General features: G+C 46.3%; 1 protein-coding gene across 12 annotated transcripts; it reads left to right on the top strand.

The window, feature by feature from the left end:
* Positions 1-657: 657 nt before the first annotated feature.
* On the top strand, positions 658-20167 carry spag9a (sperm associated antigen 9a). 12 transcript variants are annotated; one of them, XM_078083907.1, is made up of 31 exons: positions 658-1152; positions 3299-3419; positions 5562-5632; positions 5730-5818; positions 6229-6373; positions 7849-7938; positions 8969-9089; positions 9255-9348; positions 9437-9558; positions 10247-10258; positions 10962-11019; positions 11104-11256; positions 11335-11386; positions 11522-11652; positions 12056-12112; positions 13037-13201; positions 13269-13398; positions 13581-13670; positions 13765-13875; positions 13992-14166; positions 14291-14506; positions 14632-14842; positions 15145-15258; positions 15352-15432; positions 15538-15605; positions 15713-15861; positions 15974-16145; positions 16259-16372; positions 17127-17303; positions 17414-17551; positions 18040-20167. In XM_078083907.1, exons 1-31 carry the CDS (start codon positions 853-855, stop codon positions 18156-18158), a joined length of 3846 nt encoding a protein of 1281 aa, XP_077940033.1. In that variant the 5' UTR covers positions 658-852; the 3' UTR covers positions 18159-20167. The 12 variants fall into 12 exon arrangements, with proteins under 12 accessions (XP_077940033.1, XP_077940026.1, XP_077940031.1 ...); XM_078083900.1 differs by lacking the exon at positions 10247-10258 and adding an exon at positions 10696-10710 and having other exon boundaries at positions 13765-13896; positions 13986-14166; XM_078083905.1 differs by lacking the exon at positions 10247-10258 and adding an exon at positions 10696-10710 and having other exon boundaries at positions 13986-14166.
* Positions 20168-21666: the final 1499 nt, after the last annotated feature.

Here is a 21666-nt window from a genome sequence, read left to right on the forward strand (position 1 = left end):
AATATTGTGTATTATTTGGTAAGGCAGTAACAAACCCCCAAAACTGCACCAGGGCTTGAATTGGCCAATTGTGGCTTAAATTAAATTTTAACTAAAGTTATTGTGGGAATAATTTCAGCTTGATTCCATCAGAGGGAAACCAGAGGTGCTTGTTAAGGAAAAGTAATATAAAAGGTGTTTTTAGATTGTGTTCAAATGAGTCTGGATTGATAATCATCTGTATTTTTATTCATGACCAAATGTAAAAAACTGATAATGACTTTGTGCGATATCTTCACAAAATCTCTTCCTAAATTTGATTGGAGTTTGTTTTAATCTTCTATGCGTTTTGCCACACAAATGTCAACTAATCTTACGTTGTTTGCGTGATTTGACGTCATCACGTGAGCTGGTCAACAACTCAGCTGTTGATGCTGGCTTCAGGTACCATCGGACATCGCTCAACTAAAAGACAACGCCGACGAAAATATTTTTTAGTTTTCTCCATTATAATTGTCTCTCTGTTATATTGGTATATTAACAACACATATGATGGTGCCAGGCTGTTTCACTATAGTTCAATAAAATATGAGATTTATTCCCACAAGATCAAAAAACATTTCCGGTCGCCTTACTGCGATTTTGGCGTTCAAGTGAAATTCGAAAATACGAGGTTTTACACAGTCCGTGAAAGCAACAAGGGACAAGTAAAGGGAAAAAGGGGGAAGACATCCACGTATCGTCTCTCCTGCATCCCAGCCGCGTAATGTCCTCAATGTCCAACGGTACGCGTGTCGGATGAGACGCTGCTCGCAGTCAAGCCGATAACGTGTCCGCGGTGGCGGCGTGACGCGGAAGGGAGAGGGACTAAACATGGAGCTGGACGACGGAGTCGTGTACCAGGACGACCCGGGGACATCGGCGATGATGTCTGAGCGGGTGTCGGGCCTGGCCAACTCCATCTACCGCGAGTTCGAGAGGCTCATCGGCAAATACGACGAGGACGTGGTGAAGGAGCTGATGCCGCTGGTCGTGGCGGTGCTGGAGAACCTGGACTCGGTGTTCGCGGAGAACCAGGAGCACGAAGTGGAGCTGGAGCTGCTGAAGGAGGACAACGAGCAGCTCATCACCCAGTACGAGCGCGAGAAGGCGCTGAGGAAGCAGGCGGAGGAGGTGAGCGCCCCCGTTACCCCCCCACCCCCACCCCCCATCACCCACCCGTCCCGCCACGGAGCGAGACGTGGATGTAAACAAGTGTCACGTCGGGCTGAATCGGTCCTCTCCGTGTATTAGCGCTGCTTCAACAAAGGCACGTACACACACACGCACACACACACACACACACACACACACACACACACACACACACACACACACACACACACACACACACACACACACACCATCAGACCCCGGCTGAGGAAACCGCAGGTGATGTGACTCAGCGTTTTTGGGGTATCACTGTAAAACATAATGTTTGATAAGACACAAGCGATGGGATCATTTGCTCACATCACTGTGTTTTAGGGTCAAACACCTTTTTAACTGACGGGGGGGTCGTCGCCAACACGACCTTCTGTGTGCAGAACTTCATCCATATTCATCACTTACGCCATCAATCAATCAGCTCGTAGAGGCCATAGAAAGTCTGCTCTGTGTTCGGGATGCTGTTGGAACTGAAGACATTCGGGCTTTATGAGATCACGTCTGAGCAGGATCATTTAAGCTGAATTATTAAATACTGGTTCTTAGTTCATTTCTCACCGGTACCGATACACGAACCTCTGAACTCTCTCCGTTCTCCATATCTAAGTTAACGCACCTTTCTTTCTGTTGTAAATCTGGATGAGACAATTAGAAGCTCCGTGTGACGTGAGCTGACTTTGTTTTACTCTTTTTAAAAGTGAAATCGAGTGGTTTCGCAACTAAACGAGAGATTTTGTACCAAAACTGTCACTCATTTGTGATCAGACGCTGCCAGCAAACCTCACGCCCTGATGTGTGTGATTGTGTCATTAGAAGATCTGTGTGTATCAAATGTGAAAAGGCGTGTGTGAATCATCCTCCAGGCCATGAGCCTTGAATTGAAGAGAGACTCAGACCGTCTGTCCCTGCTCTTTTGACTCGGGGCATCAGGACATCGGGGACATCGGGGACAGTGTGCTGTGGACACGTAGACGTCTCTGCACACTCATTGACAGTGAAGCCGCGTGACAGCCGGACGCACACAAACACTCGCACACATGCTGCACACTGCGAGCATACAGTGCGTATCCTTCATATGTGCAGTAAATGCTCAGTGTGCTTCAGGACCGCCCTGGAAATGAGGAGCAGTTTGTCCCCTTCTCCTGAGCAGTCTGTTGGAGAACATTACTTCCAGGTCATGTGATCCGTTGTCACGCACAAGCAGGAAGGGAACCTCCACCAGAAGAGGTTTTGACCAAACACCAGCTTGCTCATTGATTGGTTGCTAAATCGAGACGGAGAATTCACACGGATGTAAATTCCGTGGTATTATCACATCCTCCCTGCTCTGTTATTACTACAACCCAGTTTCCTCTGCGCTCTAATGTCATCAGGAGAAAAAGACATGTAATGAATCAGTGCAAATTACTTACGATGTTGATGACGAACATTACATTTGGTGCTGATTGAGTCTGGGGCGTCTCGACACCTGTTTACATCAATAAAACTAATTCACAGTCTGCCTCATTTATGTGTAAATACCCCAAATCAAGTAGGACCACAGGGTTGTTGTTGTTGTTTAAATGATTCACATGGTTTTGCTGCATATGGGAAAAATAGGGTAATTTGTCATTGAACAAAGTATATTTGGGTTTGTCAGCCACCGAGCAGACTGCGGTAGGCCTCATGCATCCAGAGGAAGAGGAAGGGCAGGAACATCCGCTGGACAGGATGTGGACGCTGACACACTCTCAGAGGTCCTCCCATTAGGAAACTGGGAGGAACTCCAGTCCAAATCCTGCCCCTCCAATGCTTATGTATCTTTGTGTAAAATGACATTATTAATCTAATACTACTCAATATGTCTCATATAAGAAAAGTTCTTTAACTTTTTTAAAAGTTTCTTTAACTTTTAATCACATTAATAAGACAAAGAAACACATTATTTAGCTCAAGTTCTTATCTTTTTTCCTAATATGTCAATAAATAATAAAGCGAACCGGATTGACCCTTCATCTTGCATCTGACTACATGAGTTTTGATGGCTTTGGGATTAAGGGCCAGTGAGTCTGACCACGCTCGTTGTGTTTGTGTGTGTGTGTGTGTGTGTGTGTGTGTGTGCGTTCCTGAGTAGAAGTTCATTGAGTTTGAGGACACGCATGAGCAGGATAAGAAGGACCTGCAGAACCATGTGGACAGAAAGGAGTCCCACTCACGGCAACTGGAACTCAAGATCAAGAACTACGCCGACCAGAGTGAGCGCCCACACACACACACACACACACACACACACACACACACACACACACACACACACACACACACACAGAAACACAACTCTACACACAGACTCACACTCTCTGTCTCCCTCTTTGCTGGGGTAAGTAACAGTAATGGGATTATAGGATTTCTGTTATTCACGTCCTCTTAATGCGACACTGCATTACCGCCCATCTCATTGGTGGATTAAGGAATGGAGCGAGTGTGATTGGCTCATATTCGGTCTGGTGGAAAAAGTGGATTCCCACTATGACTGATCTGGTATCTAGTGGCAACGCAACACAGGCGGTTAAAGTGATTCAGTCACTCACACAAAGCTGTGAGAAAATGCCCCTGACCTATTTCAACCAAATATGTTTTTTCTATGACATTTTTCCACCAAATATTTTTAGACTTTTTTTTCAATGATATATTTTGATCTGACATTTTGACTTTTTTTCCCCATGAAAGTTTTCAACAAAATAATGATTAAAAAAAAATTCCGTGACATTTTTCGACCTAATATAGTTTGGAAAATGAAATGGAAAAACAGTCAAAATATATTAGGTCAAAAAATATCATCAGAAAAAAAGTCTCAAAATATTTGTTTGAACATTTTCATGGAAAAATCTGTCCATGAAAAATGTCCTGACAAAAAAAATGTTATGTTATGTTAATGGCAACATTAACAAAGCAAAGTTGCACAATGTTTGGTTTATCAAAAAAAAAAAATTCTGTTTGTTTTTTTCAACCTGAATTTATTAGGTCAAGAAAAATCACAGAAAAAAATCTTTGTCTTTGTCTAAATATATGAGGTTGAAAAATGTAATGGGGAAAAAAAACATAACAGAACAGCAGAACGATTAACAAAGCAAACATAAGTGGCTCAACATTTTGGAAAATGTGACTTGAATCATTTTACATCAAGTATTCACCGAAGTTGGGAAAATAGATCAATGAGTATTGAGTATTCACGCACACCGTAAATGGTTCAACCAATGGCTCCTCCCACTGAATAGTAAACCATTCCTTTATGACTGCGTGTCGCAGCAGCTGCGTCGTCCCGGACAGAATCCACAGCTGACGATGGGCAGTGACACTAAATAAGATTTCTTCAAAGCTATTCTCACGCTTTGGACTTTGCTTTCTTTTCTCCTGGCGTGGCCCTAAAGAGACGGATGAATAATCCCTTTTGTTGTGTGTCTTTCTCCTTTATGTCTCGCCGTTCTCAGACAAAAGGCATCCAGCAATCTGATGATGAGGACTTATTATACACATGTCTCACCCTCTTGGCCCCCCAGCACATGTCTGCCACTATGTTTAATGGACTTTAAATGGCTGTAAAACAGCTCCCACACTGATCAGATGTGTCTTCACTGGGGTTGGTGTTAAACAGCTTTTTAGATAAATTAATTATTAATTCAATCAATATCCGCTTCTTCGCACTTATTTGCCAAACTTTGACAGCTCTACCACGAACACGCAGGAGGGATTACTCCTTACAGCCATCCACACCTCACTGCATTACCTGTGTAATGCCAGCACACACACACACAGATAAGGACAGCGTCATACAACGTGGCGAAGCTTTAGCAGCTGTAATTGATAGTATCCAGGCTTTATGCTGGATGTATCCCGTCTGCGGGAGGAGCTCTCTATGTGGATTAGGTTAGACCTGACGCGCCAGCGGGGGATTTGCTCGTTTTGTTACTCCATAAATCAACTCTGCATTCAAACCCATTTTAGAGAGATTACACCCCCCCCCCCCCGTGCATCGCACGCTTTGCACGCTTACATGTACTCCGATGAGTTACGAAGCATGTCTTATAAAGTTTTTATAAATCGCTTTGTAGTGACGATTCAAGGCCACTATGATAGGATATAGTGCAGCTGGGTATCCTAGCTTAGCATTAGGACTGGATACTCTCTAAAGCTCATGTCTCGTTTGTTTAGTCTGCACAAAACTCTTCGTGTGAGAATGATGATTTGCTGTTTAGGGGGTGTGGCCTGAGCACATTTTTACAGTTTTTGTGCAAATAAGATATAACAAAAAATAAACAATCTGCAAATATTTCACAAGAACAGTTTGGTCCCTGTTTTCACGTCCTGAAACTGAGCAGTATTGTACTCTGGTTCAGTTGGCAGGTTAGAAGAACGTGAATTGGAGCTCAAGAAAGAATACAACTCACTCCACCAGCGACACTCAGAGGTAAGAGGGGGGGGGGGGGGTGAGAGGGGGTGAGAGGGGGGTGTTAGGAAGGAAATAATGACTAAATTCTTCTGGTTCTTTGCTTTGACTTCTGCAGATGATCCATAACTACATGGAGCACGTGGAGAGGATCAAATTGCAGCAGATAAGTGAGACCTCGGAGTCAAGCGCAGTCGCCCGAGTCAGGTAAGACCACGGCAGGTATCAGTTGGTACTGATGCTGCGTTCTCCGCGTGTTGGATGGATAGAAGGACCGTGATGCCTCGCAAACATTCACATTCTCATCAATGCCAGAGTTTCCCGGTGCCGCTCTCTGTGTGTGTCCTCCTGGACACATTCATGCAAAAATCTATATTCTTTATTTAATTGAAAGATGTATATTTTTCTGTATTTAGCATATTTTAATACAATTTAAGCACAGTGGGAATTATTTTCAAGCAACATTACGACCGGAGAGATATTATGTCGCACTTTCAAAGATTTTCATAGATAAAAAAAAAACGTTTATCAAGGGGACAAATTATAGAGATCTTGTCTCACCATTTGTCAACTGGCGCCTTTTGACCAAATGAGTATGTTTCTTTCTTCCCGTCCAGGAGAGAGCGGCCCCTCTCTCTGGGGATCTTCCCGTCCCCCGGTGGAGCGTCTCTGCTGATCCCCGACTCGCTGGCCAGGGCGGAGACACCGGGCACGGAGGGCTGGAGGTTCACCGAGCCGGCGCGCTCCAACACCAGCCTCAAGGTAGGCGTGTGGACGGCTCCTTGGCGTGAGCTTCAGTCCCAGTAGGTGGAGCGTGAGGACTTGTTCCAGTGCTGACCCCTTCAGACAGGAAGAGCGTGTCTAATAATCTATGATTTACCGACGTAAAAATGCAACGGGGGAAGAGTTTAGTATTTCTTTACCTTCTCCTGCTGTGATTTGCTCATCCTATGTGATCACATGGTAAACTCCACCCTGAATCACGATGATTTTAAATGGTAATGCTTTTCACACGTGATGATTAAATGTGCTTTTCACAGAAAAAAACATACACTGAACCAAAGGCACAAAATGGGGAATGATCTGATCCTCTTAATCCCTTTTTATTGGCTGAGTGTTTTTACCCTCCTGCCAGTGCTGGAAGATGGAGGAGTTTGGGCTTTGATCCTAAAATAGTAAACCTCTGATGCTGAGGCTCTCATGTCTCTTCGGCGTTTTTAGAAGGCGTCTGACGGGTCTCTTTGCACACATCCTCCTCCGTAGCCATTGATCACTATGAGAACGTGTCTGTTTCTGACGTGTTAATGTATTCACGTTCAGACTGGATGGATTTCTATTGAAACCTGCGGGTGCAGGTTAGAATCCAGAGTCATTCTTTTAATACAGACATTATTGTGGTTATGATCCCTCGGATGGAACTAAGCTGTTTTTATACTTTGTTAAAACTGGGACATCGGCTCTGCGGCGCAATGCATGCTGGGAGTGATGCCTCCGCTGTGGAACGTGATCGGTTCTTATGTAATCAGTGCTGCGGGACGGCTATTGTTGAGCCGCCCCCCTTTGAACATGAGTGGCTTTGAGATGCACACAGGCTCTTGGAGTTAACAAAGACGCCGAGCTTATTTACGGGAGTGGGCGGAGCCTCGAGGAACGACGCTGCATCACTTGTGATTTCTTTGTGAAACATCTGTTCTAAGCGGGTATATGTAACCGGTACAATACATTTAATTATTCTTTCTTAAATATTTAAGTATTTGTGATACACACTTTTTCTTCACTGTTTATTGACACGCAAACATTCCCAAATTCCTTCGATGAGTAACGTGTTCAGTTCTGACACAGCACTCCAAGTACAGGATGTCTTTTTTTATAAGATAAGGAAAAGCAGCAAATGATCTGGTCTATTTAAACACCAACTACTTGTTTCCATCCTACAAATGTTCCCATCAGTCGCCGTTGTAAAACATCGATTTGATGGGGACATCATGTAATTAAAATTATTAAAAAGGAGGATGATGGAACTTAATAAATGATGAATCTATTGGTCCGTTCACACACACACACACACACACACACACACACACACACACACACACACTGTCGTGAGATACTGACCCATTCACATCAGAGACATGCACACTTTGTAGCTTATGCATTTCATCTGAACTGCTTCTGCACATGTGAGCTTCATTTTTACTCTCGCCCCCCCACCTCCCCCTCCTTGCCTCTACCTAAAGCAGTTGGACTTTGTCAACCCCCCCAAGGCAAAGGAGGGTAATGGTGCGCAGGACTCTACTTGGGGGAATTCACTGGCAGATGACTGCAAGGTAGTTGGATGAGCGGCGAACCGGCGGAAGTGCCGAGCACAGCACACTGTTTGTGTTTGCGTGTGTGTGGGCTTTAGTAGCCCCCCCGACCCCTCCTGACCCCCCCCCCCCCCTCCCCTTCCCACACACACACAGACTGCCCTGTTTCATCATTTCAACGGCGTCGCCTCTCACTTTGTGCTTTCATAGACCGTCACTTCACAGGCCACCTGCGCTAGATCGTGCTACATGCAACCACGTCCTGTGTGAGGGAGTCATTGTTTGGCGGCTTTTAACAAATCTCAAGTGCACAAAACCATCAGCTGTGTCACGGATGGAATCGGTTAATTATTTTAATTGTTAATCTTTAAAAAAAAATCCCTATCAGCGTGGTTGCATCTGGTCTCTGTTATTCTTTGCCATTAACATGCACGACGTTGAGATTCCACACACTTCTTTGTGAATTTGCTTCATCCGTGCAGATGTTCCCACAGAACTAACATCCGTGTCTCTCATTGCACAATAACGTAGCGTCATACGTGCAAATAGTGGCTTTCAGTTCTGTATTTGTCTGTGTAGTTGTGCAGCTGATTTACTTTGTGTGCAGTTTCTTCGTGATCTTTCTTGTAGTTTTTGAGGATCTTCTGGGTGGAATGTGTTCATGTTGAACTTCTGTTGATGTTGTTGCGTGAAGCCCCCCCCCCCCCCCCCCCCCGCCCCCTCTGCGGTCTGTGCCCTGTGTGTCAACTTCCCCGTTTGTGTTTCTGTCTCTCGTGGTGTTTCTTGGGGGTAGATTTTCACTTAGAGTTAATGAAGGTGCTCTAAGCAATGTTCCTGAGAGGAATTGGACTTTTATTCTTTTATTCTACACGTGCATAGTGTGTGTAGTAAACCTCGAACCTTTTATAGTTTTAAACAGTGTTATTTTGTTGTTATCTTTGTGATCCAAACATATGTATGTGTTTTTTATCTTATTTGTTCCATTGTTTTAGCCTCGTCTTTGCATCGCCACGTGTAATATTGCTGTTTTTAAGCTTCTTCTGCATTGCAGGATGAGCTGTCGGTCTTCACCGGCTCCAAGTCGGCCCCACCGATGTCCAGCACCGCCTCCGACGGCAGCAGTAAGAGCACGGAGGAGCGGGCTGCGCCGGGGACCGGGTCCATATCAGCGGGTAGGGTCAAAGATCATGGAAGTCTCAGAGTCACATTCACCAGTCGTCTCTGTCTTTGTTTGTGCTGCAGAGGTCTTCAGCACCAACACTGGGTTTTTTCACTCGCAAACTCACTCGTATCCTTCTGTCTCTTTGGTGTTTATGCGTCTGCTGTGCGCAATGCAGGTTTGCCTGAAAATGAGAAGAGCTCAGATGTGCAGGATATCATTGAGACGACCCCTGAGCTGGACATGGATGTCATTGGATACAAACCCTGCAGGTAGTGGAAAAGAACTCGCTGCCGGGAGGCCATTTTTAAAAGCTCTCAGGTAGCGTAGCATCACTTCCTGTACTTCTTCTTCTTCTAGCACTCCTACTAAAGGGATCGAGAACATGGCGTTTGACCGAAACACAGAATCTCTGTTTGAAGAACTGTCTTCTGCAGGCAATGACATCATAGGGGACGTGGATGACGGGGCCGACCTGCTGGGTGAGTAAACACCTTATCTTAAGCACTGAAATAGCACAAAGTACCCTGTCAGACTCTGGATTGTGTTGGAATAGTCTGTTTGAAATGTCTTCATTCATTGAGTATTCACCTCACGAATTCAAAAAGATTTTAAGGATATTTATTTTCAACTTATCCAAATTTTCCATTTGGGAAAGAGGTGGGAAAAAACACATTGTGTCTTTTTTTTCATCTGTGAAAACATTTTGTTTTTGTTTGTTTGTGTTTGTTGTTGTAATTCGCATTTCCGCCACCAGAGGCTGAAATGCAAAAGTGCTGTTGTTCCACATAATGTGGGACAGAAAGCCAAACGGAGCAGCAGGTTATGTCATCATAAGTAACCATCACCATGGAGAAAATTCATACTTCTCTCACTTGCTTCTCAGGAACTGAAACTGTTGATGTTGTCGTATCGGCCAAACGAGATGCACGATAGCGATACATCTTTGTAAAAGATTTACTGCCTCGTACCGCTAAGTCGAGCTAACAGCTGTTGCTCTCCTCATCGTACTTGTTTTAAGTCCAACTCCTGCTGATGGCTGCGCTGCTCCACCACTTGCTGTGGTCCAGCTGTGGTCCAGCTGTGGTCCACCGTTTTGCTGTGTACCCGTGTTAACATCACCTCTCTCTCTCCCGTGTCTCATCCCCTGGCCTTTCCCCATAACCCCAGTGGAGTACTCTGGTGTGTATGACCTCAAACCTTTCCTTATATACTCATTACTCACTTTCTGCCATTGTTGCTGCTCCCAGCTTCTTCTCCCTTGTGTTTGATAACAGTAGGCTTACATCCTTTAAGCGGGCTGTTTTTGACTACTTTAGACAGTTTGGTGCATGGATGATGTTTGTTTGATGCTTCCTTTGTTGGCCTAACTATTTTTCCTTTTTACAGCTTGAATGACTTGTTTTGCCTCCGTATTTTCCTGTTTCCCTTCTCCTGTACTACTCTAAACTGCTGTGCTAGCTTTAGAGAACCAGAAACATCTTTTGCTCGTGGAGTCAAACAGCTACTGGCTCCTTCATCACTTTGATCATCCCGCTGTCTCAAACTGTATCCGCATTTCTCTCTCTCTCTCTCCTCCTCGTCCTCTCCGCCTGACTTGGATTGCATGGTTTTCTCAGACCTTAGTTTGATTGGTAAGACCCCACCCACTCTATCCATCCTTCCCCCGTCGGTCATGTGACATGTGCCTGGTTGTTTGTGGTGGTTTCCCTGTTTCATGTCACCCTACGGTGCTAAATATCTCACTGGGAGGTGTTTCACATCCTTTTGTTGTGTGCGTCGTTGTAGTTGACCCGGTGAGAGTCCTAATCTGTAGTTGCTCGAGGTTGTGGTCAAACTGTGTTTTTCATGTAAATAAAACTCTTTCATCATCTTCTCTGTTAAGGAATGGGCCGGGAAGTTGAAAATCTCATTCAGGAGAATTCTCAGCTGCTTGAGACAAAGTGAGTGCACCACTAAATGTTTCTCTGTTGTCATGCCACGCGCTTTAAAGCGGACCCTGAATGTCCTCGTTCCCGTCTGTGCAGGAATGCCCTGAACGTGGTGAACAAAGACCTGATATTGAAGGTGGACGAGTTGACCTGCGAGAAGGAGATGTTGGAGGGAGAGATGGAGGCCGTGCTGCAGGCCAAGACCAAGCTGGAGGAGAAGAATAAAGAGATGGAAGAGGAGCTCAAAAAGTAGGTCAATAAAAAGCAGATGCTTTGATTCAACTGCATTACGTGTCCTTGTGAATGCAACGAATGCTCTTTTTTCAGGGTTCGACTGGAGATGGAGGAAGCGAAACACAAAACTAAAGAGGAAGAAGACGTGAGTATTCTGCGGCGGACCCACCGTGCTTGATATACACACACAAACAGTGTACAACGCAGCTGTCACCTTCCTGTCCAGATGTGGCCGTAGCGCTGTGTGCTCATGTGTGCGTTTGCTGGTGTGCTGCCACAGAGCGATGTGCCGACAGCACAGAGGAAGCGCTTCACCCGGGTGGAGATGGCCCGCGTGCTGATGGAAAGGAACCAGTACAAAGAGCGGCTGATGGAGCTGCAGGAAGCGGTGCGGTGGACGGAGATGATCAGGTACACAGCAACAGGCTGCAGGTGTACACACACACTCTTTTTGTTTGCATTGAGGTTCGTCTCAGAGTGTCGTTTTACCAGACGGGGTAAAAAAGGCTCTAACTCGTCATTAAACTTTAACACCAGTGAAAACATCTATGATTAAAACAACACATTCACAGTGTAACATTGATGTGTTATTTCTAAGGATGTGATGAAATTAGATCATCTTGTTGCTGTAGAAGAGACATGAAGAACGTTTCTCAGGTTTAGGTTTTCACAAAGCAAACTGGTGAATGTAGTAATGACATATTTATCCCCCCAATACGGAACAGATTTTGTCCTTTTTAATGTAAATGACAATCGGACGTCCTTCCACTTTGTGTGTCTTCAAACTGTGATTTCATCTCGTCTTGTTCTTTAGGGCCTCGAGAGAAAATCCAACACTCACAGAGAAAAAGAAATCCAGCATCTGGCAGTTGTAAGTCCTCCCACATCTTGTTTCTACTACCCGTGTCAGCGTATCGACGTCGACAGCTGAGACGTCTTCAAATACGTTTTCCTTTCTCTTTTCTTGGGATGTGCAATTGAATTGGCAGCATTAGGTAAAGACTGTTTGATCAACCTCCCTCCGGCCAAACCTCTATTTTTACCTTCATTGACACAGAACTTCCCCCCCCCCCATTAAAAGAAATGGATTTTACTGTGATGTGTCTTTCTCTCCGAGCACCGCACCACTCGTTGTCACCACAAAGTGCTCCAGCGTGTACAGTACTCTCCTCGTGCCCCCGGGCCGCCCCGCCTCCCGCCTGCTGTGTGCCTCGGTTGATGTTTTCCGACTTAAGAGCTTAAGAAGTTTGAGAGCGACAGGGTTCCCCCTGCAGCCCGAGTACACGTACATGTCTGTCTTAAGTCGGGTGGAACCAGATCAGTGTGCTTTTTGAAAAGCGGTTTTAACAGATTTAGCAGATGGGTTCTTCTGGTATTATCCGGATCATTTGAGAAGACATCAAGAGATCGTTTCACAGAAAAAAACTCACGTGTTCAGCAGAAATATTCACACGTAAATCACCGGAGACTAGTTCAGGTTTCATCCTGCTACGATGAATGACATGTATTCAATGGTTTGTTGTTCACATTCAGTTCATAGTCATTCTTGAACTATTCTTGATAAAGACAAAATCTGGTTACTGCTTGAAAATGGATTGATGTTCGATGCCCATCTGCAGCCAAAGGTGATATGAAACGCTTTATTTTTGGCTCCCAGCATGCTCTACCTCACTGCACAGTAGATGTTGGTGTCCCTGGTTGTCTGGTTGGTCGGTGACCCCCTACCTTGCTTCTTTCCCTGCTCTCCTGTCTGCTCTGTTTCCCTCCTGGCTTTCTGCAACTTTGCCACCTGCAGCTTCAGCAGACTGTTTAGCTCTTCCTCCAGTTCGCCTGCTATGAAGAAGGCGGAGCCGCAGTCCAACATGAAATACAACCCTCCGGGCAGCATGGTGAAGAGGAGCAGCACTTTCTCCCAGTTCCCAACGGAGAAGTCAAAGACCTTTGACTTCCTCAATGAAGAGTGAGTAACAGAGCAAAGGAAATCGGGTTTCTTGAGTATCTGTAAGCTGAGGACATTTCTCTTGTAGAAAGGACCAGTGCAGCTCGCCATCGCGCAAAGAGCAGAAGAGAGCCCAGTACCGGCAGGTCAAGGCCCACATGCAGAAGGAGGACGGACGGGTCACGGCACACGGCTGGAGCCTGCCCAGCAAATACAAGGTAGGGAGTTAAGGTTAGAACAGAACTCAAGGAAAGCTGCTAAAAACGATTTTCTAAAAAGAATTCTAAGCTAGTTTATTTCTGTGTTTTGCTCGAATACATTTTCTGTCGACCACGTCGCTTCTGCAGAGGGTAACCGTGTGCGGGGTTTCTTATGCATGTGCGTGCTATGACCCCGACAGGTGGCAAATGGTGGACAAGTGGAGAACAAAATGAACCTACCTGTACCCGTATACCTGAGACCTCTGGATCAAAAAGATGCTTCTATGAAGGTACTTCATACCCCCCTGGATGTAAGCAGCATGCTGTGTTTTTTTAATACTAAATCTGATACGTATCATCTCTTTATTCCTCTATTTGTTCCAGCTGTGGTGTGCTGCAGGGGTCAACCTCTGTGGGGGAAAGACATTACCGGAGCTCATGAAGCAGACGAAGGGTTCTCAGAGTAGTCTGGACCAGTTGGGGCAGGAGAGTAAGGTGAGATTACGTGATTTAAAGGTATCGCTCTTCTCAATCCAGTGACTTCAGCGAGTTCTTCAAACTCGGGTTTGGATTCAGTTGTTCTCATTTAGTTTTGTGTCCATAAGGATCAGGAGAAAGGGGAGAAGGAAGTGATCCTTCAGGATGAGGTGTCCAGTAAGGTGTGGGTGTGCACCAGCACCCACTCCTCCACCAAGGTCATGGTGCTGGACGTCATTCAGCCCTCTGACTTACTTGACAGCTTCTACGCCTGCAACACCCACGTCGTCTGCATTGCCAGCGTGCCGGGTAGGCCGAGTGGTCCCACTGTTTGTTTGTGTGGGAGGGACGGGTGGTTCTCTGTCTTTGTCCTCGTCCCCCCCCTGACTGCATCGTTCCTTTTCTGATTCTTTCGCTTGGCTTGTTTTTACAGGTGTGCTGGAGACTGATTATTCGGCAGGTGAAGAGGCACCTCAAGACCCGGAAGCCGGCCAAGGGGACAGAGTCTCGCTGGCCGGCAGTGTGGCCAGTGTGGGCTCAGCGGGCAGCGACGGCGCCGCGGCAATGGAGGGGACCACCGCCGTTCCCCAGACAGCCATCGCAGGTGTCACCGATCAGCCGGCTGAGCACAGTGGCGTCTCCAGCTCAGGTACAGCCGTCTTCTGCTGAAACAAATGCTTTGATAGGCTTTGTTCTTCTCAACAGCTCCCCCAGGAGGCCACACTGTTTTCATACGGGTTATCCACCCAAACCTCCCACCCTGTGATCCCACAGTGGAGCTGTCCAGAGAGACCAGTCCAGCAGAGGGCAGCATTCCTACGGCCGAGGAGGCCACGGAAGCAACGGAGGCTAACGCCGGCGTGGGCGACGAGGGAGAGGAGGACCAGGGAGCGGATCCTAACCAGCCAGGAATCTACACAGAGCATGTGTTCACCGACCCCCTGGGGGCGGGCCCCACGGACTCCCCCTCTGCCCACGCACAGAGGCGAGCAATGCTCTTCTACAGGACCCCTTCGGTGGTGTTAATACATAGTAATGAATGCAGAGGTCATATTGCTTGTTTAGTTATAGGTTTTAAAAGTGCAAACGGCAATGATCATTTTTCAGTTTCACATCATCTCTCCTTTTTTTAAGCATCTAAAAAGAGGTTCCTTAACGTTTCCTTTCCTTGTAGATACCACATATTAAATAAAGAAGGATGGGATATTTAGCTTATAGAATATATTTATTTGATTGTTTTCTTATAACAAGGGCCAGAATACTGATTTTCCACCCTCTGTGATGCAGGGGCTGCGGACATGAGGGCGACACTTCCTTTCCAGAAGACTCAGACCCTTCAGATGAAGTCCTGAGGATGAGCAGCGCACTTCCCACCATGTGGCTGGGAGCTCAGAATGGATGGTGAGTGGGAACAACCGCCACTAGAGGGCAGCAGCAACATATAGCAGCTGATCATCATGTCCACTCCTCATGCCCCTGTCTCTCCCTCTCAAGTCTTTATGTGCACTCGTCCGTGGCTCGATGGAGGAAGTGTCTTCACGCCATCAAGCTGAAAGACGCCATCCTGAGCATAGTGTGAGTGCAGTCAGTTGTGTAGTTCTTCATGGACACACGCACACACCAAATAGATAACGCCTTCGGGAAGAAAATGGGTGAAAAGAGTGTGTTGTCTCGTTACAGGCACGTTAAAGGGAGAGTCCTGGTAGCTTTGGCCGATGGGACATTGGCGATATTTCACAGAGGCGCCGGTGAGCCCAGAATATCAGAAGCTGTTTAATATTCAGTGTTCACACTGTTGGATGGCAATCTACAAAAAAACAACAGTCTCTCAAGTCTTTTTGTTTCTCCCACGCAGACGGTCAGTGGGATTTAACCAACTACCACCTGTTGGATCTGGGTCGGCCTCACCACTCCATCCGCTGTATGACCGTGGTCCATGACAAGGTGTGGTGCGGTTACAGAAACAAGATCTATGTCATCCAGCCCAAGGCCATGAGGATAGAGGTACAGCTGGGGTTACATTTAAGCAACTTCATAACCTTTATTTTTTTTAAATGTCAAACGTGTCTCACGGTGACGTTTGAAAAAAACGCATTAATCTCTTGCGCCCGAGCAGAAGTCGTTTGACGCTCATCCTCGCAAGGAGAGTCAGGTGCGGCAGCTGGCCTGGGTCGGTGACGGTATCTGGGTCTCCATCCGACTGGACTCCACTCTCCGCTTGTTTCACGCCCACACCTACCAGCACCTCCAGGACGTGGACATCGAGCCCTACGTCAGCAAGATGTTGGGTACGCTGGCCTCACCCCGCCCACCGATTGGATGTTTCCCCTCAGAGATCCCGCCCTCTTCTCTCGCTGTCGTCTTTTTGAGGCGGTAAAGATCGGCTGTGTGTGTGTTGCAGGTACGGGTAAACTGGGCTTCTCATTCGTGAGGATCACAGCTCTGGTGGTGTCCTGCAGCCGACTGTGGGTGGGGACGGGGAACGGCGTCATCGTCTCCATCCCTCTGTCTGAAGGTATCGCACGCCTCGGGTTTACCCCATGCAACCGCCCCGTGAGCCTGAATGTTAAACAGATACAATATGTGCGCTTTTCAGGCGTCACTTGGTGAATTTTGTGGTCTTTGGTCAGAGCACGACTACCTTGTTAGCCTTCCAGGTGCTACCTGTTGTATAAAAGAAAACTGTGTTGCCATGGATACGGGTCTTACAGTCACCTTGTAACTCACAAAAAGCAGTCTAACAACTTTTTTTACCCTATGAGCTAGATTCTGGTATCCCGGGAAAACACGGGATTGCTTTTTCAAGTAAACACATGAATTAATTGAAGTTACCACTATAAGCTCTATATCCTTCTTTGTCATGTAGGGTGAATAAGTGTTCAGCTTCTCCACAACAATGAGCTCAAACAGAGTTGAACCCACGGACCACTCTGCTGCCTGAGAGACAGAATGTGTGCGTTTGACCTCCGCTCATAATCCTGCTTTGTTTTTACGGATGAAATCCGCGTCGCAGGAGATCTCAATGTGTGTGGCTGCATAAAAGTGTGTGTGTGTGTGTGTGTGTTCTTCAATAAGCTTTTAACGCTGAGGATTTTTTTATACAGTTCCTAATGAGCCCGTTCGTCAGAGACATCTTTTTCACCCAAGGCCTCCTCTTTTGTCCTTCGCCCAGCCGCCTCCACCCACGACTGACCTCCTCGTATAAAATGGATAATACGCGCCGTGCAACGTCGGTAGCTTTTATTCCTATTACTATTCCTATTCTGCAGCCAACACGACAGCGGGAGTAGCGTCAAACCGTCCCGGCAGTGCTGTGCGGGTGTACGGCGATGACGGTTCAGACGGTGGCGCGCAGGGCGGCTTCGTGCCGTACTGCTCCATGGCGCACGCCCAGCTCTGTTTCCATGGACACCGGGATGCTGTCAAGTTTTTCGTCACAGTGCCGGGTAAGCGGCGAGCATCGGTAATGACTCGTGGAGTAAAAGCAGAAGTTGCTTCATGATGACGGCTTTACCTCATTTCTAAAAAAACGGTCCGGTGACTTTGTTGGTCACAGGTCAGGCGATGCCGCCTCCAGGCAGCGCCGATTCGGGCTCCGATGACCCTCCGTCTGAATCCTCTGATGCAGCAACCTCCGAGCCCAGAACATGCTTGGTCATGAGTGGAGGCGAAGGCTACATCGACTTCAGAATGGGTGAGCCAACAAAGCACAGATGTGGTTCAAAGGGCATTGCCTTGGGTGGAGCCAACCGGGAGCGCTACATTTTTTTAAGACTCATTTGTGCAGCACATTCTCACTTAATGAGCCAATGTGTTGCATTTTGGATGCATTGATAATGGACATAATATTATTACGTGTTTTATTCAGTGTGTAATGACGTGAAAATAGGAATCATTGTTTTTTTTGTTACTTTAAAATGAGCCATTAGTTTCTACAAACGCAGCAAGTCCTCCTCCCGGAGTCCATCGTGTTGCACTGCTCACGATGCACTGCTGTGTTTCAGCAGTAGTGCAGAACGGACAAATCAAACACGGGCGTCGGATGGATTGCATTTCTCCCCCAGGCTTAGTACAAGGAGAATTCCTGTAGCTGCATCCTCCACAATGAAGCTGCATCAACTAGTACGGAAGGGCCCAAGCGTCTTCTACGCTGCTCGTTTGACTCCTCGTCCTCCTCCCCAGGTGACGAAGGCGGAGAGCTGGACGGTTTATCGGAGTCAGCAGCCGGCCAGCAGTCGCCCCCCACCAAGGCCGAGCAGAGCCACCTCATCGTCTGGCAGGTCACGGCCTCCCATGATTGAATAAGAGATCGGACTGTTGTGTCAACGCCAGGGCCGCCCGCCAAACCCCCGCATGTCCTCCTCAAAGTTTTTAATTTGGTATTATTGATTGTTCTTAATGCCTGAGTAGTTGGCTACTTTGTAAAAGGAAAAAAAACACTTATTTTTAGTCTATGTTTTGTACAGTTTGTTCTTTATGAATTTGAATTAGGTAAGTTTATGTTAACCTTAAGAATACGTCCAAGCGTTCCCTTCTGCCGGGTTGCATGTAGGAGAGCCGGTGCTCACTGGAAGAAGTAGTTTGATCAGGTAACGGATGGAAGTCGGCCTCAAACATGTTAAAAGATAAAAAGGAAAAGAGCTTTTGCAATTTTGCATTTATTGAAGTATATTTTATACGAGACATGTGCGACTTTTCCATTTGTAAACCACGCGTGTGTTGGTGTGTGTGAACATCAGGTGTCAGTATTCATTCACCACATTCAACTTTCTTATTTTAACCATTAGCGCTGAGCTCAAAATAGGTTCCCTCCAAGTTCAATTCAAACTCATTAAATGTGTCAACAGAGACAAATTACTCCACCGTACGGTCTAATTATTAGAAACGTTGCATGCGCGTACCAGTCGTTGATTACATGTGCATTTACTCAGCAAACGAAGGATAAAACAGAAGTTGCATTAATAGTGAATGACACAGGTTTATGTTTTAGGACACGAGTAAAGGTCTAAGCAGTTTGGGTCCTGCTACTGAGTAGGTTAGCGTTAGCCTGCATCCTCGTCCAAGTGTGTGTGTGTGTGTGCGCATGTGTGTGTGTGTGTGCGTGTGTGTGTCAACTCGGACGTTTCCAACCCGTCACCGAAAATCTGTGCCGCCAGCCTGGTGCTTCCTGCGTGCTTCAGCTCTTTGGCACTTTAAAATGTTCGATGTTAGTCGCTTGAGGTCGGGAACGCTTATGCTGATGTACACTACAAAACTGTGTGTTGACAACCGGAGGAACGGAACAAAACGTACAAATATCTGTAGCTATCTGTGTGTCGCCCCGGGAACCAAAGGACGAAAGCAGAAGCACCGTTTTTCTTTTTCAATCTCACAAACGTCTCGTGAGCATTTGAGGGGAAACGTGTGTATTTTTAGGGCGTCGCCCTTTGTGGAAATGAACTTGAATAAGGGAAAAAGACTAAAAATAACATTCTTGTGGTCATGCACTAAGGGAGTCTGTCCGGATTGCTCCATCGTTCCTTCTTTTGTTGTTGCAAATACATTTTTAAGTATCTTTTGCTTGTTTTGGACGTTACTTGTGTTTTGAATTCCCGTGGGACGGTTTTATTAAGTCATTTGATGAATACTGCATTAGATAGAAGGACACCCTCATTAAGCAGGTGTCTTAATTAGTTTTTATATCTGAAAAGTTGGGCCTTCAATCCATTTCAAAATGTTAACTTTAATTTTTCTTTTACCGTTCCAGTATTTATTTCCTTTGTTAATGAGCCTAATGGGTTCAGAATGTAACTTTCTACATGAGCAAAATAAATTGGCAGGTTATTGTAAACAAAATAGTCCAATGAGTTTACGTGATTGTTAATGATGGTCAAATGAAAAGAATAAATGTAATTATGTTGAACATTTTTGATAAACCATGAAATCAAGGTGTGCAAACAATAACTTGATGGTTTTAGAACAACACACTAATGTACTAAGCTATGCATGTTTGTTTGTTTACAAAGACGACTCCTCTGTTTCCATCAGATTAATGCCACCGTTTTGGGTGGGGTGTGAGTCTAATGTGTGGTTGTGTGTAGAGTACATGTGTAGGAGTTTGAACGCAAGACACATTTGTCCGTGTGTGCATCTGTGTGTGTGTGTGTGTGTGTGTGTGTGTGTGTGTGTGTGTTCATCTGCGGTACTTCAGAGACTGGTCCCATTCACCCGTTGCACCGGGCTTCTCTGGACGTGTTTCCTCCTGATCAATGTTTGTTAAAACAGCATCATAGCCTTATTTTTAACAATCTATTAAACTCAATTTCATGGACACGATTCTGTGATCATTTCTTTTTGCAACCTTGGTTGTTGGCTTCTTTATCCAGAACGATTCAAAGCAAAGATTTCAGGGAATTTTAAGTGACAAAATCCTTCTCCTGCAGTACAATCATGACATGTTATCATTATTCCAGAGAAGTATGCTTTCTTCACCATGTCCTATGTAGCTACATGCATGTGTCATGCATGATCATATATGAGTCTCATGTGCTCAGTCACTACAATCTAGTACAGCATCTATTGAGATGGTCTGATGACAAACACAGATGAGAGTATATCCAAGCTTATTGACCAGAGGAACAATTCAATTCTCATAATTAACTCATATCATATCAACCACCAGGTGGTGCTGGATGTCTATTTTCCAAAATACATTCACACATTGAAATAGGATTTCGATGCCTTTGTGCGATGACAGAGTCTCCTCTGAAGACCAAGTTTTATTAGCATGTGCTCTATTCCATCTCTCTGTTTACAGCTCTGTTTCTGACTCTTTCTTTGGTCGCACCGCAGCCAAAGAATCGTGAAAAAACGGTTTACACGCACAAGAAAAACACTCATCTCGATCATCACTGATTTAAGACGGCTACACAAAAGCACTTCACTGTCATGTACACTTTTAACCAGCAGATAATGAGTATTGTTTGTTTGCGTGGGCGAGTTTCTCCGTCCGACCACGGCCGACCTTGCGTCCTGCTGCTTCTACAATTATTTATTTTTTTCGGCTGCGTGCCGAAGGCCCCCTCGTGTGCTCGCAGTGACTCGCAGTGACTCGTGTTTCCAACTCCCACCCCCCGCCCCCCTTGCCCCTCTCATTGTGTGTGTGACACACGGCCTTTGACCTTTGCCGGCTGACTCCCTGCTCGCGCATCGCCGCGGCCCTGCAGTTAAACGCGCGCCGTCGAAACCCCGCCGGGTACCCCCCTGTGTGTGGGCTCCGTGCACGGGGGCCTTTCCTCGGCCAGCAGGAGGCCGCGCGGCTCGATGCTCCTGTGGGATATACGGCGTCACCGCACATCACCGTTTCCATGACATTACATCACAGCTCAAAGCCCACCTCCGTCCTCCTCTCTTTGTCCCTCCATCCCTCCTCCCCTCCTCCCCTCCTCCGCCTCGTAAGCCTGGCGGGGGCGGGAAGCGAGCCCTGCACAGGCATACAAAGAGCTTTCTGACGTCACAGCGCGTGTTGTGGGCCGGACGGGGGATTCTTCAGTCTGTAACATGTGGGGCTGCATTGCAGCTGCTGTGATTCCTGTCAGAGCTTTTTTCCAAAGAATATGAACGTGGACAAAAAGTCATTTCACAGCATTCAAAAGCAATGCTAGAGAGGTTGGTTTCAAAGAGGACTATCTAGCACCGGGGTGAGCTGTAGGATGTCTAGTAGGACGCAATAAAGATGACTTATCTTGAACTGAAGGGCTGTTCAGGGGTCGGTGTTGTGCTCACTTTCGTTTCTTATGGAGCTTTACTCGCATGCAGATGTCATTAAAT

This window comes from Gasterosteus aculeatus, chromosome 11 (genome assembly GCF_964276395.1).
Source record: "Gasterosteus aculeatus chromosome 11, fGasAcu3.hap1.1, whole genome shotgun sequence".
Classification (NCBI taxonomy): Eukaryota; Metazoa; Chordata; class Actinopteri; order Perciformes; family Gasterosteidae; genus Gasterosteus; species Gasterosteus aculeatus.

What these genes read in the sequence shown, in the direction of transcription:
- spag9a (XM_078083900.1), top strand. Translation starts at nt 853, where the DNA reads ATGGAGCTGGACGACGGAGTCGTGTACCAGGACGACCCGGGGACATCG. An exon ending in GCCTGCCCAGCAAATACAAG is followed by an intron (nt 13,399 to 13,580) that starts GTAGGGAGTTAA and finishes TGACCCCGACAG; the next exon opens with GTGGCAAATGGTGGACAAGT. An exon ending in CTCCATCCCTCTGTCTGAAG is followed by an intron (nt 16,373 to 17,126) that starts GTATCGCACGCC and finishes CCTATTCTGCAG; the next exon opens with CCAACACGACAGCGGGAGTA.